The sequence below is a fragment of the Felis catus genome, chromosome B3, assembly GCF_018350175.1.
Source record: "Felis catus isolate Fca126 chromosome B3, F.catus_Fca126_mat1.0, whole genome shotgun sequence".
Lineage (NCBI taxonomy): Eukaryota > Metazoa > Chordata > Mammalia > Carnivora > Felidae > Felis > Felis catus.
In genome coordinates this window covers 82,176,232-82,195,352 of record NC_058373.1, presented here as the reverse complement: position 1 = coordinate 82,195,352, position 19,121 = coordinate 82,176,232, and the positions used below count along the sequence as shown (strand labels likewise).

Here is a 19,121-nt window from a genome sequence, read left to right as displayed (position 1 = left end):
CACTTTGCATTTCTGGTTGCTAGATTTTCTTATATATGTGTCAAAATAAGCCCCAATCCACTATGCTAGAAGCCTTCTTAGATTAACCACTATGGCATGAATGTGCAGTTGGGAGGGCTTTTTTTTTTTTTTTTAATGGAAAACACTCTGGAGAATCAGTAGGAGTTAATCTATAATGATGAATTAAACCTACAAAACTAAGCTTAAAACACAAATAAAATTAAGTCAACAAACATTCACTTGCCGTGTGGTGTTCTGTAAATAGTATCTTTAGGAGATCATAACAGAAAAATAGCCTTTCTTGGCAACACCCTTGTATTTTCATGGTGCAAATATTGATAATTTGAAGACCCTCAGTGGAATCCAGATTTAGCTATTGTTTTTATGCTGTAACAAAAGTAGCAGCAGGAGGTGAAATCAATGCCCTTGGAGGGTAGGGTCACAAAAAAGAATTTATTGCCACTTTTTTGTTCTGGAACAGTTTGCAATCATAAATTCTTCATAAACAGAATACTTCAGAGAATGGTCCGTCTTCATAAATATACGACAGAGGACATCAATTTCATTTAATTCACAATTTGTGTCAGCACAGCAGATGCCAATGCCTGCCTTGATAGGGTTGTTTAATATGCAATTGAGACAGAGTAATATGCAGCACAGGGGACAAAATTTCACAGATTAAACTGTACGCACCACTGACATTTCATTCTAATGTATTTCCATTCCACACTGTTCACCTTAGATGAAAGTAATATTAAAAACCATATCCCTCTATTTTACTATTGTTAGAAGTTAAAATCCTTGTCTTTAAATTTTTTTCATGCCAATTAAAATGTAATCATGCCAATTAAAGCGGTATGCCTGGTGGTGTTACTGCAGCACAGGTTTGGTTAAAAATCTTCCCCCCGCCCTTCTCTCCCCCTAAATCATGACAAAACTCTGCATATTGTATTCAAATGGTATTTTTGTCAAAATGGCAACCGTTTTTTCGGGTATCTGACTCATGAAGGATAGCTAAATATTCTGTTTCTTTAATATTATGTTGATTTAAAATTTTTGTTGAGGAAGCAATATACGTGCCATCAAACAATTTTCAAAAAAGATTGTGTTTAGTTATTTATCAAATTAGAAACAGATATATTAAACTACAGCTCTTTCTATCAAACACATAAAGTTGCTGTTCTCATCTCTTTAGTAAAACAACCCTTTAAAAATGTCGTACGCTAACCACATTTCTCCTGCAGGAGATCAATGAATTCTGTACAAGTTAGTAGGTTCCAACCTAAATCATCATATTATAAGGTGGAAGCCATTAATTACTATTAAAAAGTAATGTAACAGTAGGTCAGAGTAAAAACTTTCCATGTTTTAAGTTACTTTGCACAAGTGTAGAGCCTAGTGAATTTAGATGAGAAAGCAAGGATTTAAACTTGCAGTTTTTTTAATCACCTAGATTAAGTATGGCATAAACTGAACACTGGCAATCCTCCAAGTCATCAAGGTACACGGAGAGCTTTTTATTCAAAATATTTTTGGAGTATTATTTCTTTAAAATTAAAAAAAAAGAGGCAGGAAATGGAAGGCATGCAAAATTATGCTCCATAACTGACACCACCCATACTTTGCTGTTATAATTAATCATTTAAGTAATTGACAAATTTAGCTTACCCTTGATTTGAAGTGAAGGCAATTTAGGAGAGAAGTTGATGAAAAAATACAGTCTAACCTCTCTCTCTCTCAGCTGTCTTCCAACAAAAGGACAGTACTGTCTCGTGCACAGTGCCATCCAGGTCTCTGGGTAACAGAATCTCTATATTGCCTTTTTGCCAGATTCTTGCATCTCAGGCTTTGGCTGAGACCCAGCCCATCATTGCGTGAAATGAATTACATGAAACTTTTTTTTTTTTGGCTTTTGTTAAAAGTGAGCTGGAAATTGAGGCACAAAACAGAGGCCGATTTCATTCTGCAATTCAGATTTGGGTCAGATTTGCATCTTTGTTTTGGTGGCTTTAGTGTCACTTGAAAGCTGTAGTGACAACTCCCCTTTTCATCTGAAGGGTACAGTAAATAGTTACACAGTGGATGTCTCTAACATGTACCTTCAGAGTAAATTCTATTAACATTCATTCAAGCATGACAGTCAGTGTATATCAGATATACTGTATTATAGTTCACTTGGTGCATACCCATAATACATGGCATATTTTACTTACTTTTGTATGTATTAAAGAACCAAAATTATTAAAATCTGAGAGGAGACAAGCTCAGTGTAAAAAAAAATCCCACAGAAAAGGAAAAGCAGTGTTTTTTCCTCATAATAGCATAAATAGCTTGTTTGAAATGTAGGTAGTGAATTGAAAGAGAGAGATATTTGTGCTTCAAATTAGAAATCAGACAGATAGAGTACTTCACTACACAAAAAATGTACACATAACCTACAAACAGTAATAAAAATGCAAATACCCCAAGCAGTTCCCATTTTTCATTAATTGAATCCACTTTTTCAAGGAGATCATTTGGTAGTAAAACGCCACCTTTCTTCAAAGCTTCAACCTTACTAAGCAGCTCCGTCTTTTTCAGGTCCCTGATGGACATTTCCACACTGTATCTCTAAAATGAGAAGAGAGAAGGAAAGCTATCATTAGGGAGACAGGTGTTCTCTGCAAATCTTTGAGCACAGAGTTAGTGACGCTCATGAGGGTTAAAAGTTTTTGTTTCCAATAAAATTTATGGGAAGGCTAAACCTAAGTACCTTGAGTCGTTGAGCAATATTGCTGAAAACAGTTAAAGTATATATTACTCACACATACATAAACATCCAAGGTATTCCATTTAGTTGACTAAAATTTATGTCACATTAAAGTAAAGTTTACACACACATTGGGTCTTTAATTTAGAATATTCCAAGTAGGAAAATACCTGGTCTAGGAAAATTTACTGTTACAGTTAATTTGGGTCAACATTTGGCTCCAGAGCGCTGCCCATCTCTCATGTCTGCCCCACAAAGGACTCGTGGTACAGGGTGGTACAAATAAAATGTTCCCTAAAGATTGTGTAAACTTCCTCCTTATTCTGTAAGTCTCCAGAGTTCTCAGTTAACCCTTTTTTCCCCATTTTCTTTTACTTAAAAATTGCATGGGCTTGAAGAAGAGGTACTTATATAGAGAAAAAAGCAGAGCTTTGAAATGGTTACAAATCTATGTTTCTTTATTGATTATTGTAAAATGTCCCCAAACATCACAATTGATTACAGTCCCCTCTCCCCCAATATACATTGTATTGTAACAAACTGCCAAGTGAGTCTCTGCTAAAAGATGTTTTGCTAGAGATAATGTAAGTGTCATTTAATATGGCAGTTACTATAGTGACTCTCTTCAAATAACTCTATTTGGATAACTTCATAGTTAGAAAGTCTTGTATTATGAATAGCTATAAATGACTGTGGCTATATTTTTAAAAGGTACTACACACAAAAAACACCTCTGAGTTGAAAACTAGATTCTAGTTAAAATACTACACATATTTTACAACTTCAGCACATTGTCAAAGTATAATGGCAATCCCCATTTTTTTTCTTTGAGCCATAAAAGTTGGGGCACTAAGGTTCTTGGTAGTACTGCTCCATTGCTCTAACCAAGCTAAGAGGAGCACCTTAACAGATCTAATAAGAAAAGCTTTTGTCTGGGCAAATCAGCAAATCAGCAAGTTCAAAACCTGCCCAAGCATGTTATTCACCTTTAAACCATGATATTGTATATGATCCCAAACTAAAATACGATTGGAAGCAGCTTAAAGGAAAAGAAGGTGTGAAATCCTTGTTTTGGATAATAGATCCTCAGCATTTACGTGCATATGTTTGCATACTTTTAGTTTCTTATTTTAATCTTTCATTTACGCTAAGCATGCACATCATTTGTATTATGTAAACTTCTCCAAATGTTAGTCATTTGTGGATCACAGAACAAAATGTTTTAAATGAGGTGGTTTAAAGCATTTCATAGTATTAATGAATGTTGATCAGGGTGTCAAAGTATCCAAAATTACATGAATATGCATAACGAAAAAAATCAAGGGTTGTTTGAGAACTCTTCCAGAATTTGACCTGTGATAGGTGGGAGATTCTGATTGCATTTTCTAATGGCAGGCAATTACCAGGATCATGTTACTCCAATACTTAAAAAACACACTGGCCACTCGAGTTTTCTGGACCAAACACTCAACAAGTATTCCAGAAACCCAGATAGTGTTTTATTTATCAGAGTGATGATTGAGGAGAGGGCAATCTGCTTTATGTAATCAGATTCCCATCTAAAGATGATGCTGCCGACAAAGATTTACATAATTAATTTGGTAAGACTTCTTTGACATAATATTGGGGAAACCAGCATTTCGGGCAGGCAGACGAGTCCTATTCAAATCTTTTGCTTTTGCCACGTGCCCTGACAGAGGGAGTCCTCCAGCTGTGCCACCTGGGAGCAGCCTCAACCAGTTATCACTGTCACTTGTGACAATCTCATCCCCTCTCTTTATCCCAACTTTTAATGGCTCCCACATAGCAGATCAGTCAAGAAAGAGAACAGTTTAGATTTGGCCCATAAAAGTAATAGTCTTATAATAATAAAAATATAAAAAGCAATTAATTTAATTTTAGACATAATAAAATAATTTTCTCTATGAAATGCGGTACAAGTAGTCACAGCAACCTGTAATAAACGGTTATTACATTAAAAAAAACTTGTCTTTATGTACTCTCCCTGGTCTTGTCCCCACATAACCTACTGTATAAAGAGCTTGATTAAAGATGTGATTGATGGACAATGCCTTCAAACTATAAAAGCTAAGATAATCCAGCCAATTATTAGGTGTGTTGGTATGTACCTGAAAGATACTAGAATGTCATGTAATTTAAGGCAAAAATATTTGTTCTTATTTTTGAGGCACTCTGAAGGTTGAATCTGATATGATTTCAGACCTCAAGCAGTATACGTATATAATAATGCAAACGTTGTTTTTGTTGATGCTCAGGACATTTTGCTCTTCTCTCTCCAACATCTTTTCAGAAGCATCAGACGGGGAGAATCAACGGCCTGCTCTATCAGTCATCCTATCGAGTAGGGCTACTTTATCCTGTGGTGAGAAGATAATTTAATCTTCATATTCATTTCACCCACAGCAGTAAGTGAGCAGAGGCTGCCCCATTGTGTCCTATAGCCTGGGATATTATGATAGAGACTACTCTTCAATAGCCAAAAATGAGATTAACGAAGTTAAAGTCAGATGGCTTTTCTTGAGTGCTAAGGTAAATAAGCATCCAGTATTTAATTTCCCCACAGCACCTGCTGTGGGCCTCTCTGTCTAGTCAAAAATAAAATATACTCTATTGAAAGGGCATATTTACATTATTAAGTGTATTTGCTTGGCCAATTCAATTTTGACTAATGAAGCCTCCTAATAGATACGTGAATGATCTAAATTAAAAACGCAGGCCACTTCTATCCTAAATGCCACTCCTAGGTGTACAGAAGGTATACGAAGAAAACTTTAAAACCGGAGTTAAAAATAACCACCAATGTTAGCTTGCTGTTGTCACTAAAAATTAAGGAAGTTTTCAGAAATTCTCACTCAGTCCTTTCTTTTTAAAAGTACAAACGCTAAAATTGAATTATAAAACAAAGCCAGTAAAAATAGGGATTTCTGAAGTAAATATAATTAGAAATGCATAAAGACTTGATTGAGATAACTTTTTTGACAGTTATGCTAAAGGCTCTTTTCCCTCCTAAAATCTTTTTTTTTTTTTTTGTTAAAAATCACACCAAAAATTCTGCCTAAATGGAGACTGGAACAATGCCTTGAAACAGTGTTAATTGTCACCATGGAAACCAGAAGAATAAGCCATTTTGAAACTGGTATAGAAGGCACACATTGAGAAACTCCAGCATTTTTCTGCCTCCCTCAATGTTAAAGAACAAGATGCCTTGTCACGGTGAGGTCAGAGAAAGAAAGCATCATGAAAGGGTTGTAGATACTCACTGTCTAGTAAATAAAAAAATAGAAAATAAACTACATACAGCTAATGCTATAAGATTCTACCCAGTGAATCTTTTTGAAATAGAAAGATCATCAAAAGATGGCCAGGATTGGGGGATGGATTCCACCTAAGCAAAACTTCAGGGCTATATTATGTGAACCTTGCCCCCAAAGCTCCCTGGGAATTCTGCTGTTGTAATAAAACTTCAGAAGAGGAAAGAAAAAAGGCAGCATGATGGAATTCAAAATAATGCTCTAAAAGCACACAGAGAGATTAAGACATCCATTGTAAGACTTTTGTATGGTGCTTCTGTTGGTTATGCTGAAAAGAGACCAGACATTGCTGAGCAGAGAGTGAAGTTTTGGCTACGAGAAGCACAAGAATTAAACCAAAGAATTTTCTTGATTATTAGAACAGGGCTGTCTGATTCTGTGTCTTCGGGGTTTAAGTATTTACATCCTATACCATATTTTAACTGGGCTTGATGTGACTTTATATTAGGAAGAGTTAAACTTTAAACAAGGAAAATGATCTAGTCATTAGAATAACAAATTTTAATATCTTTCCAAGTGCCAAGTAATACCACAAACACCTGTATATCCAGCATAATCTCCTTTCCTGTAAACACACAACAGATAGAGAAAATACAGTGGGGGGAGGGGGAATGTATTTTAGTCTTTTAACAAGAAAGCCTATGGTAGGAACACACCAAAACACCAAACTACCAGCAAAACTATATGTGGAAAATAGGCATTTTTGCACAAAAATGCAGAGATGTGTCTGTCTATGACTCCCGCATTGTGTTTTCTGGCTAGTGTTTGCCCTCCTCATGCGAGACTTCATGGTGGCCCCTCAGCAAGTCCATGCCTAATGCCATTCAGTGGTGAACAAAGAGTCTTTTTATATGAAAGTCCAGGGTCCACAGCTCAGCTGTACATGCCCCCGCATGCTGGAATCTGCTAGAGGCCAGTGTCGTCTCTGCAGCACCTCTGGTGTTGCCCCCTTTTCCAGAACACCAGTGTCCAGCATCTCATGACGCATGTGATGTTTCACATGGAGCCAATTTCACCAACACTTGGGGAAGATGTTCGAGAATGAAGAAGGCGGCTCGAGCCCACGACAAATAAGAGTCGTTATTTCTTACAAACTCTTTGTATTTTACCATTAGCAATTTATGGCGAATAATTGCACAGAGAAATTATAAAGACTCCTACAATTGTCCTTGTAAATTAATAATAGGCTTTCTTGATTGGGATAAATTTGCTGCTGAGCCTTTGGAAAAATTAAAAAGTGCAATGTCATTTAAAATTGCCAGAACTCGCACAGCAAATTACATCTGAGGTTAAGAATTGAGTTTTACCCCCTCTTCTAGCTTATTCCATTTGCATGATCTGGAAATCACATTACATTGGCCATGTATTGTTAATTGGACATAGATTGCATTATCTTTAATATAAATCAAACTACAAATATTAAAATGAATTGCAAATTCCCTAATAGAAGATCATAAAACAATCTTTTTTAAAGTATCTCCCATTAATAATTTAATTCCAATTATATCACTCAGAAAACTTAAGTAGGAAACCTGGCAACTTATTTCTCCAATCATTTCTTTTACATAACAAATACCTAAGCCTTTGAAAATAAATACCCAGAACGGTATTCATTGTTATAGAACAAAACTAAAAACACCAAGAACTGAAAACTTTTCATTCTGATTTCCTGTAAAATACTGCCTAAGAACACCAAGCCTGCCTGTCTTCTCCCTTCCCTGCCCACGTCAAGGGTGAGAAAAAAGTCTCCATTGAAAAGATTTACTAAGTTTAAGAACTATTGTAATCTTACTCTCTAAAATTATAAAATTGATTCTCCTTCTATTTATCTTTTAAAGGTTCTCTAGTCCCTTACATTTCTCTATAAATCTGATATCTTTCTGAAGCCTTTGCATGGCCTTTAATGAGTTTATATTAAATATTTAATACTGTTTAGGGCATATCTACTACTACCAAAAACAGTTATATTCCCAGCAGTCCCACTGTTTCAGGCAGAGGACTTGATTGATCCTCCTAGCCTGAATTGAGTAGAATGAAAAGAAGCAGTTGGAAAATAGCTGCAATCATTTAATGCAGATGACCTCTGACAGCCTCGCAGCTCTTCTATCTGAACAGAAATTTGCATGGGGTCTCTGTGCAGAGGAACAATGTAACCTAAATGGTAGACAATCTTTATTCTAATGAAGTGGGTGTCAAGGTCAATGTAAAACTGCAATGATAAATGGTGCACCACTAGGCAAGAGAAGTTGCATAGGCATTGTAGTGCTTTCACATTAATTGAAGACTGAAATGCGCTGCGTGAAAAGCACAAGCCTCTCTTTTCACCATAATGTGTTAATGCGCCAACGCCGAAATGATTTCTTCAAGATGTTTGCCTGTTGACACGTATCTTATTGCAAAAATAACGCAAATATGGAATTAGGGCAAAAATGGGCATTTTTAGAATTTAGCTTTTTCCTGTAATAGAATTACAAAATTCTAAATAAATCTCCCCAAACAGCGTCCTGACACCTAATGTAATTCCTTTGATCCCTTTTTCTTTTCTTTTTCTATTTAGACCTGTCTTTAATTAGTTTCAACCAAGCAACCTTTATAGACCCCTTTGCTGGGTACTTTTATACTGAGCTAACTGTAAAAGAGGACTGAGGAGAGGAGAATCATTCAGATATTATTTTTTCTTCGCACTTCTAAGTTTTCTGCTTAGTCTGCAGTTAAGATCTTCAGGTATTGTTTGTCCTGAATGAAAATGTAATGAAAAGCCTATGGTTTGTAAAAGAAAATAACTATTTTCTAGTGTGAGAACTAGAAAACTATAATCTGGCCGTTTGACACTGCCAAAGTGACTACACAACAATAATTACACCATTTCTTCAGTTGATCTAGCAATTCTGTGGCAGCCAACTTTTTTCATTATATAAAAATAAGGACTGTAAGCTGCTTTAAAAAAAAAAAAATCCTGATCTACTTAAGCCTGTAGAGGGGACATTGTTTGCTAATACACTCATTAGCAACCAAGCATTTTAACTTCATCAATTAAACAGGAAATGGAGTTGCACCATTAGTTTTACAGTTTGCTAAAATACTGATAAGGGCATATTACTAACCATTTGAGAAACATTTCCAGGCTCAACCCATAATATGTCATAAACTCGATGCATTTTTATGGTTGACTTTTTTTTTTCCTGATTCGGGTAGATGTAGCCACCGATCTAAAACTAAGCTTCCTGCTACAAATAGATTTTAATAGTGGAATTACACTTATACTAGTCAGAAATGGTCTACACGTCTTTCAGTCTGTAGTCTTGGTGACTAGGAGGCTATTAGTATGATTTACTAGAAAATAAATGATATTGCCAGTTTGTAATTCTGATGGAAAACAAACTGTTCCACATAGAATTTAAGATTCCTTAAATGGTAATTCAGAGGGAAAAAAAAATCTCAGTATGAAGGAGGATAGTGAAAAAGATAAAGAAAAGTTACTGATGAAACTGTTTAAAAAACTGTACAGCTTCATCTGTGTGTGATTTGTCAGGTCTGAAGCTTTGACGTGCCCAAGGGGCAGACCCCAGCGGGGAGTAGGCTGCCGAGCTAAATAGCTGTGAAAGAAGTCTTAATGTAGGATGGAATTCAAACTAACCTTGACATGACCTCAGGAAAAATATGCAAAAAGTAAAATGAATGCACTCTGCAAGATACATCCTAATTTTGTGGTGGAGCTGGTTAGTTTTACAAACATAACTGAGACCTTAAAAGAAAAATAGAAAGCTAGTAAAAGGGGCAAACTTTGGAATTCAGGCAAAAAACGTAAGCAAGCATGATGTGTTACTGTGAAGGCATGTGAACCATTTGGAAAGAATCCAAATAAAAACCCACACCGAACAATATTGTTGTCAGCCTGTCTATTCAAGAAAATTGTTTTTTTTAGGTTGAATATAAATGACACAAAGCCAAGATTACATCACTGCATTACAAAGTCTGTTGTGGTTTTTAGCTGAACAAGCCCCATGGATCTATTGGTTTAGGACAGTAATTCAGTAAGGAGGTTTTAATGTGTTATTTTTCCTCCAGTGACAATAAAAAATAGAGGAATTTAAGGAAGAAATATTGTGGGTGCTCTCTAGTCTATCTCTTGCTTTTGATCTGTATTTGATAAGCCAAACTCACATTTTAGTTGAGGCATTGAGTCTTGATTTGACTGTATTATAAAATTTTGCCTGTTTTGAAGTGATCGGCTTAGGAGGAAGGCATTTGTTCTAGCTCCCCGGCCAAGAACTGGCTAACTCATTGGATATATGGAAATTTTAATTGACTGTCAACTTGTGTAGAAATTCAATCCTATTACCTTCTCAATGCAATTTTGTAGCAATACCAGTTATTTACTACACTACTAACCAGATTTTAAACATAATTAGATTGCTAAGAACATACACCCAAAATCTAATGACTTAAATCCCTACAGCAAGGATGTGAATTCCTGTATCAGGTGTATGTGCTTCTATTAGATTTTCATAAGCATAAAGGGAGCAGAAGGATGCAATCATTTAGAAGCACAGAAGTACAAGGAGTTTTCCTGAGAACCTGTTGAACAACCATATGCAATGATCACTGTTTAATGGATAGGTTATACCACAAGTTGTTTTTTGGTCATCTTATTCAATATTTTTTTATTAATGACACATATGAGTAAAATACGTATATGGCATGTTAATTTGATTGGCTGATTACACTAATCTCAGTGACCAATAAATAATAATAAATATCTTATGTCAGAGATCAGAAATTCAAATACCTACAGGTGGTGGTATACTAGTAACCCAGCTCTCTGGGGGTGTGGGGGAAGCCCTGATTTATGGTGCTTGCTGATTTCCCTGGTTGTGTATACTCCCACCATGGCAGATTTCAAACTACCAAAATTTGCTACTGCTAGCAAAACTCCTGAATATTTAACAATCAGCTCTCTTGAGACAGTACTGGCCAGCTCCAATAGCCTACTAACTGGCAACTAACTAAAGTAGTTGAGCTGAGCTAAGTCATTTTCTTTCATATTCTAACTACTGCCAGTGTCTTGGAAAAAGAGAAGTGTTTTCTCTACTAAAGGAAAAACAATGCAAAAATGTGATGATTACTAACATTTGATCCCAGTGAAGGGGCAATAGGAAGAAGTAGTGTGGATTATGGAGGATAGGAGAATACAAGTTTCCTCTAAAAGGGGCAGCCGCTAGTCAGCTTTGCCAACTGTTCACATGTGAGAATATGGCTTCAATATGGCTTCTATATGGACAGGTATATGTATTTAAAAGCAGATAGAAATATATATTTTTATGTGAAATCTCCTAACTTTTATATGTTGAATTAAAAGTTTTTAACACCTACAGGCCAAACTATATCTTTGAATTGGATCTGAATGCGTAGGCAACTGCTTCACAGTGTCTATTTATGACGATACTATACTCTAAAGGGAACACAATATGCTGGCATAGTAGATTAAATCTAAGTAGGAGATAAGATCAATGTCAAGTCTGAGTTCATAATCTCTCCCTGATAAAAAAAAAATACAAAAATTGTACACACAATAGAAGTTAATAGGCTTCATTGTCATTAGGTTCAATGAGTCAACGGATAGTGGAAGGTAAATATAAAAAAGGAAATATGATTTGGAGCTGGACTGAAACAATCACAGGGTTATAAACAAGAAAAGTAACAAATCAGCTCGACTATGATTTACTAAGCCCAAACCTGCAGTCCTGGTTCTGGTTGGGTTCCATTTTCCAAGGGAGATTTAGACAATGTATAAAATGTCCAAAGGAGAACATTCAAGGAAGGCAGAATATTCAACACTTCTCCAAGGAGCAGGCTGTTGAAGGAGCTGAAGATATTCAGCCAAGGAGTAAGGAAGAATTGAAGATGACAGAAGAGTGGGAAGGACATGTTAGCAGACTTGGAAAATTTAGAGGGCTTTCAATAGAAAATATTCATTTCTTTCATCTGATCTCAGAGATCAGGAATGGGCTCAGAGGCTAAAGAGTAAGTAGAAATGAAGCCTGGGCAACAGTGAGTTTCCACTTACCACAGGTATTCAAACAGAGACCAAAGTCTATCTGGTTGGGAAATTTTATGAGACAATAGGGCATTAAATGAGGATTGGCCTAGAAAATAAAATTGAAAGTTCTCTACTTTAAAAAGTTGAGTTTCTTTGGGCTCACATCTGCCAAATAAGCCGTAACAATCATATTATTATGTATAGAAAGAATGCCAAGATCAAAACACACCAAGTTAAGAAGAAGCCATCATTTACTGAACAAGACTCACATATAAGATTCTCATGTAGAGAAACCCAGGAGAACAATAAGGGAGCAAAGCTACAACCACATAAAACGTGAGCCATACAATCTAAGCTCAAGATAGGGCACAAAAAATGAGAAGAAAAGACAAGATTAAATGAAAATCCTCAAATCATCCTCAATCTGTCCTACTTCAGGAAAAATACTTCAATCATTGAATTTGAGGTATTAAACGAAACCTAAATATTTTATAGGAAACTTCTATAGAATATATGCAGTTAAGTCCATATTTCAACAAGGTCTTTCTTGTAGATTTTTTTAAGACAAAAACTTCACAAATACCAGTCTCAAAAATTTTCTTCCATCAATGCAGAACTTTCTCTAACATATTGAAGAAATGCATTATATACTCTTGCTGCCAGCAATGTGGGCATAATGGCAATTTCTCCTCCATGCTATGAAACTTCATGGTTGTGCTATATTATGTTGAAAATCTGCACATCTCAATGGGTTTTCTGTGCATTCCAATGCACTTCAGTGACGATGTGGATCATTGCCATAATACATCATGACTGTTCTAATTACGGTTTCATTATGATGCACCATATCAGGGCTGTCGTAATGTCATGTCAGCACATAGTAAGAATAGTTATGCAATTATGTAATATCTGTTAGAGTACGCAATGTAGGAAGAAAAAAGACATGAGGAGCGGCAATTAATGTAATGAAATTCAGTTTTCTCCTTTTAAAAAGTTTCCAATTTAAAAGTATTATTTCTTTTGCTTTCCATCTTCTAACCTAAACAAATGCCTTGAAATACATCTATTTTTGCTTAATTGGGAACTACTGTAAAATTTAATGGATTTTTTTAATAAGGCAAAATAAGAAGAGAAAAGGGACATCTGACTTGAGCTGTTCTCCACATGTCACAGAAGAATGAGACATGCTAGAAATCTACTATATGCTAGAAATCCAGTAAAAATTTGAATGTAGTAAAGCACAGTCCACTGAAGGCTTACTATTATGCAAACTTCAAACACAAGGTCACCTTCTTCTGTCTTCTTTAATCTCTTGGGTAGACATAGAACTTCTTACCTTACCCCTTAAAGCTTGATTGACCAGCTATGTCTTAAGTAAACTATGATAATGAAATGAGATAAAGCACTGATATCCACACTTAACTTCCCTGAATTAGGACCATAAATATATACTTGCCTTTAGTCTACCTGTCAAAATATACTCAAATATCTATTAAAAAAAACAGCAATCTTATTGTTTGTCTTATATTTGAAGAATAAACTCTCAAAGGATGAGGACTATACTTTGTTTGACCAATCACGGAGTACCTTGAATATTTGAGATCTTTAGAAAACATTGAGTCAATGGATAGTTTCTCAAATGAAATGACGCATGAAATGCTGTTTGTTGTTTTAATATATAACCATAGGAGAATTTATATATCAAAGCTTACCCCCATATCTCTATAGCTGAATTATAGGCCTGTTCAATGCAAGTATTTATAATAGAAATGCTGATGAAGCCTAAACACCATGGACGTATATGGTTGTGCAGCGGCAGCCATTTCAAATATAGATATATTTTTAGTATTAGGAGGCACCGAGTTTGTTTAAATCTGGACTTTTTTTTTTTTACAATTGCAAGTAATGTTAATAGCACACTGTAAATGTTAAGGCTAAGTGTGCAATGTCAAAATAGATTGAATCTCTCTGAAAATTGGAAATTCAGGCTTTTCAAACGTAATCCAGATGTTTGGCTTTTATTCAGATTTCAAGAAAGAGGGAACTAATATGATATAAAATTCATACATGCATATTTCATTAGTGCCTTTTGTATTGCTGAATTAAACATTCTGAAACGTGCTTTTCCCAAATCACAGAGTTTTAAACCAAAGCAGTTGCCAAGATATTGCGCACCTCAAAAATAATGCCAAATTAATTTCATAAGGAAGAGACCATATATTTCTCATGTTAATGCTGTTGATAATGCTTCTTCTAAGAGAATGCTTGCTTTCTCTTTGAGGATGACAAGAAAAATGAGAGGTAGAATACTGTAGCCATAGTAGTTTATCAAAAAGATATTGCCTCAGAACATGGTGACTTTGGAAATCCATGAGAATCAGTGGCCCAAATGAAGGCTGAAAGCACTTTCCCCCATATTGCCATTATAAAAAACTATCTTGTCAAGGTTAGTGCAAATGGGCGTTCCCCAGGGACTATGGCCACTAGCTCTGAGAAACATATCCACAACTCACTATGTTTGTACGTTTTAAGACAAAGCCAATCAAAACATTTCCAGAGTTACTGCTCTCAAAACACAATGGAAATGCCATCGCACCTTTATGTATTCACATCGAGGCTTTTTCTTTTTAGAGCACTTATGACTTTTTACATCTATAATCTTAACAGACCCAAATGCCATGGAGTTTTTCTTGGTGACCACCCAAATCCCTGAACTGTAAAATATTTGATGCCTTAGGCCACTTTTTTGAGGGTACTCTAGTACCTTCACAGCAGATGAGGATGAATGTAGTTACAGAATTACATTATAAATTCCAACAGTGGAGTGTGTAACATCATGGATCATGTGTTGATCACCCTTTATCCACTGTAACTTTTAGCATTATGGGTTAGATGTAGAAGGTAGTTGGAAAACATTTTATTCATTTGAATTTCTCCCCACAAAAAGGCCAAGGGAGCCCATATCATCTGTTGAAATATATGTCAGGTATAGTATTAGTACACAGAAATGAGAAGCATGTGATTGCCTCCATTTATCTTTGAACATTAGGCACACCTGGATGGCTCAGTTGGTTAAACATCCGACTCTTGGTTTTAGCTCAGGTCATGATTTCACAGTTCGTGACTTCGAGCCCCACATCAGGCTCTGTGCTGATGGTGCGGAGCCTGTTTGGGATTCTCTCTCTCCCTCTCTTTCTGCCCCTCCCCTGCTCACAATGTCTCTGTCTCTCTCAATAATAATAATAATAATAAAATGAACATCATGCTCAGTGAAAAACTTACTTGATCAGTACTTCCAATATAGAAGTATTACTCTCAATTTTTAGACAGAAACTGTGAACAAAGTTAATTGTTTCCCATGGCCAGGAATGGTTAACATAAGAAAAGCTTCCATAAAAAGTATCAGGGAAAAGAGGAAGGTGACAGAAACCTTTTCAATATTTAAGGACACCTTTTGGGAATTCACAGTTTTCTCATAGCAATAATATTTGACCACGATGCAAGAGGCTGGGTCCAATTTCCAGTTCCAACACCAGTCTGCTATAGACTTAAAAATCTTTCTGTTGTAGCCTCTTTGATTGGTTTCTTTGGGGTACATGTCCATATTTTCTACAGAGAGATCTTAAGGAAATAAACTAGAGGCTTCAGGCTTTAAGCTTTAAGCACTGTTTGTTGCTTCAGCATCAGAAAGTTTGTCATTTCAATGGATTGTTTTCTTTTTTTGTTCTCCTATGGCAAGCCCATGGGGAAAGTAAGTGATATCACTTCGGTCTTACAGATTAGAAGTTGATACACAGAAGCTAAGTGACTTGCCCAAGGTCAGTAAGATATCTCTAAAATCCAGAACAGAACTTTCAGAAGGAATTTAGCTTAATTTGCTAGGCTATGCTGTTATTCTTGAAAACACATCTTTAGATATCCTCCAGAGTTGTGAAGAAATTAGTAGGTCCTGGGGGTACAAAGTCAATAAGGTCAAGAATGCCATTCAAAGTGACTGGAACCAGGTTCATCAGGGATATTGACCTGTAATTCTCCCTTTTAGTGGGGTCTTCAGTAAGGGATGAATCACTGGGTTTTACTCCTGAAACCAATACTACACTGTATATTCATTGAATTTAATTTAAATAAATAAATTAAACACACACACAACAAACAAACAAAAAAATAAAGTGACTTCTGGGTAGTCAAAACACACTTAAGAACTCCACCCTTGCAGCTTCTATGGCCAGATTCATTTGGTATAATTTCATCTTCCAAACCTCCACAAATTTTTAGTAGCATGAAGTTGAGGCTAAAAGGGCAGATAGGCTCTCACTGATAGTCATAGCTGTTCAGAAGAATGAATGATGGCTCATAATTTAAAGAAGCTCTAAGGTACAGGTGAAAATTTCTTAGCATAAACTAAGACTACAAAGAATAAACAAACCTTGGTTATGATACTTGCTTTTCAGCATTTTTCCAGCTATGTGAGGGAGTCTGCCATAAACATTCAAGGAAGTTTATTGGAACAGATCCATCAAAAAGAAACACAATGTGTGTGTGTGTGTGTATGTGTGTGTGTGTGTGTGTGTGTGTGTGTATCCAATCACAAGAGTGATAAAAGTGAGAAAGAGGAGGGAGTAAAGATTTAGAGAACAAAATGAAAGAAATGCACAGATGGATGGAGAGAAAGTAATAAGTAAATAGGGGAAATTACAAAGGTTTTTCCAGATGGGGAAACAGTAACAGTCCAGAGAGAATAAAGCATAAAAACTAATAAAAATAGAGAATGTTGCAGAAGGGGAAAGAAATCACAGCTAGAGAGAAGGTTTTCGGTGAATGGTTCCTCTGAAATAATCAGATGAAAGAATATGATAATGATGACTTAAAATTTTGCATAGGGGCTGCAAAAATCTAGCAAGTGGAGATCTAAACAAAAAAAAAAAAAGCAGAAGTACTAGAATGTGGCCATTTAGGGCAGCCATAATGCTGGATAACTTTTCAAGAAGAAATAGGTCCTAACATTTGTGATTTCGTTGGATTTTCTCTAAGCATATCAATAGGGAGCCCCTGGACTGGGCACCACTTTCTTTGTGACTGTTACTTCTGCCTTTGCTTTATGGTGGCTTGCTATAGTGAGGGACTTTATTTCATATTTCCTTGGTCATCCCATCTGTAAAACAGGGACAATGATATACTTACCACTTATCCACCATAGACATTTTAAGATATAAATAGATCTTGTTTGTACGAAATTTCAGTTTTCTATGTATAATGTACTATTTTAAAACAAAGTCTTTGATTTTAATATGTTTGTAGTATGACATTCTCATCTGTTACCCATTTGCAAGGTAAGACTGCATATTTCCCATTTGTTTTTGTTATATGTCTTAGGAATAATGTATTGTAACTGCTGTTCACATTAGAGAATAAAATAGGTCACACAGGAATGGAGTCACTGAAAAGGTAAATAATATTTATATATAACATATATTATATATATATTTATTATAATACATATTTATTAACTATGTATATATAGTTTCCTTCTTTTAGAAAATATATCAACAAAGTGTTACTATTTTTCTCTACCATTAATGGAAGGAGGAGGGAATATGTTGATATTACCTAGTAAAACTACTTGTCAAAACCTACATACACATAACCATTTGATCACTAGGTCCTATAAACATGGTAATAGACAAGGACCCATGCCACATATATTAATTTGTGAATCAGTGAGATTCAAAGAGTTTGACAAAAATAAATAAATAAATAAATAAATAAATAAATAAACAAACAAACAAACAAACAAATAAATAAAAATAAAATATATGCCTGGAATTAGATTGCCCATTTTTGGTTTTGCATTTCCAAATGGATTATAAATTACTTAAGGAAAAGGATAATCTTCCTTTTATTTTGTTTTTTCATAGCATATAATAATCCCCAACAGACTGGACAGCAAAATTTGTTTGCGTTGCTTGCTAACTGTGCAATTCCCTGTGCCTTAGTTGCTCATCTGGGGATACTACCGATACTTCTTTCACAAGCTTGCTGTGAGGTTTGAATGCATGCATATACACAAAGATCTTAGAACAGCTCTGTTACATAAAAAGCACTATATATAAGTGTTTGTTCAAACTTGATCCAATGTTGCCTGCTAAGAAAATATGACCTTTTGCATAACTTTTCTCATCTCCTTTATGCCATTAGTTTGTATATTTATGTATATAACCTCCCTTCACTAAAGAAAACACTGAATCTAGGATTCAAAATTCAATAGAAAAGTCTCTTGCCTTTTGTTGACTTTAATTGAACACATGGACAAAAGCCATTATGATGTGTTGCTCATTTCCTACTCTTCTCCAGTGTATCTTCCTGATTTTGGTAAAGTCCTTGTTAGGTGTCACACCAAACCAACCCCTACCTCTGAAGGTTTTCCTCCCCCACATCCCATTCTCCTGCAATGCACCTATATCCATTCCACCTATTTACATTCCATCCAGCAAGTCCCAATTCAAATATCATTTCTTCTATGAAGATGTTCTAAGAAGGCTAGCACTTATTTTTTGGTACCACACATATTTGTTATCTTTACTATTCTTTTGTGTTTTTTGGTTTTGCTTTTCCAAATGGATTATAAATTACTTAAGAAAAAGGATAATCTTCTTTTTATTTTGTTTTTTCATAGCATATAATAATCCCCAACAGACTGGACAGCATCATTTTCTACTTTTCCCTACTTTTAAAGTAAAGGTGAAGTATTAGACCATTCATTCCTAATATGCATCAGACATCAACATGTGACATATGAACATATATTTAAAAATACATGAGAAAAAAAGAAAGTAGGAAATGTTTGTGCTTATGCAAACAGAAAGTAATGCAAATTTCATATATTATTAGTTGAGCTTGATACTAATTAGTGCAGTTTGCAAAGTGGGAAAAACCTTGTAATCAATTTTTCCCCAAGCAAGTATGAATCTGCCTTTAACCAGATAGCTCTCCAGAGAAGTAG

At 35.3% G+C, this 19,121-nt stretch overlaps 1 protein-coding gene across 12 annotated transcripts in view; it reads right to left on the bottom strand.

The window, feature by feature from the left end:
• Positions 1 to 19,121, bottom strand: part of AKAP6 (A-kinase anchoring protein 6) — a 591,089-nt gene that overhangs the window by 94,891 nt on the left and 477,077 nt on the right. For all 12 annotated transcript variants that reach the window (XM_045059777.1, XM_045059778.1, XM_045059775.1 and 9 more), the window contains one exon: positions 2,464 to 2,610. In XM_045059777.1, the coding sequence (XP_044915712.1) occupies positions 2,464 to 2,610 (147 nt within the window). The remainder of the gene's footprint in view (positions 1 to 2,463; positions 2,611 to 19,121) is intronic.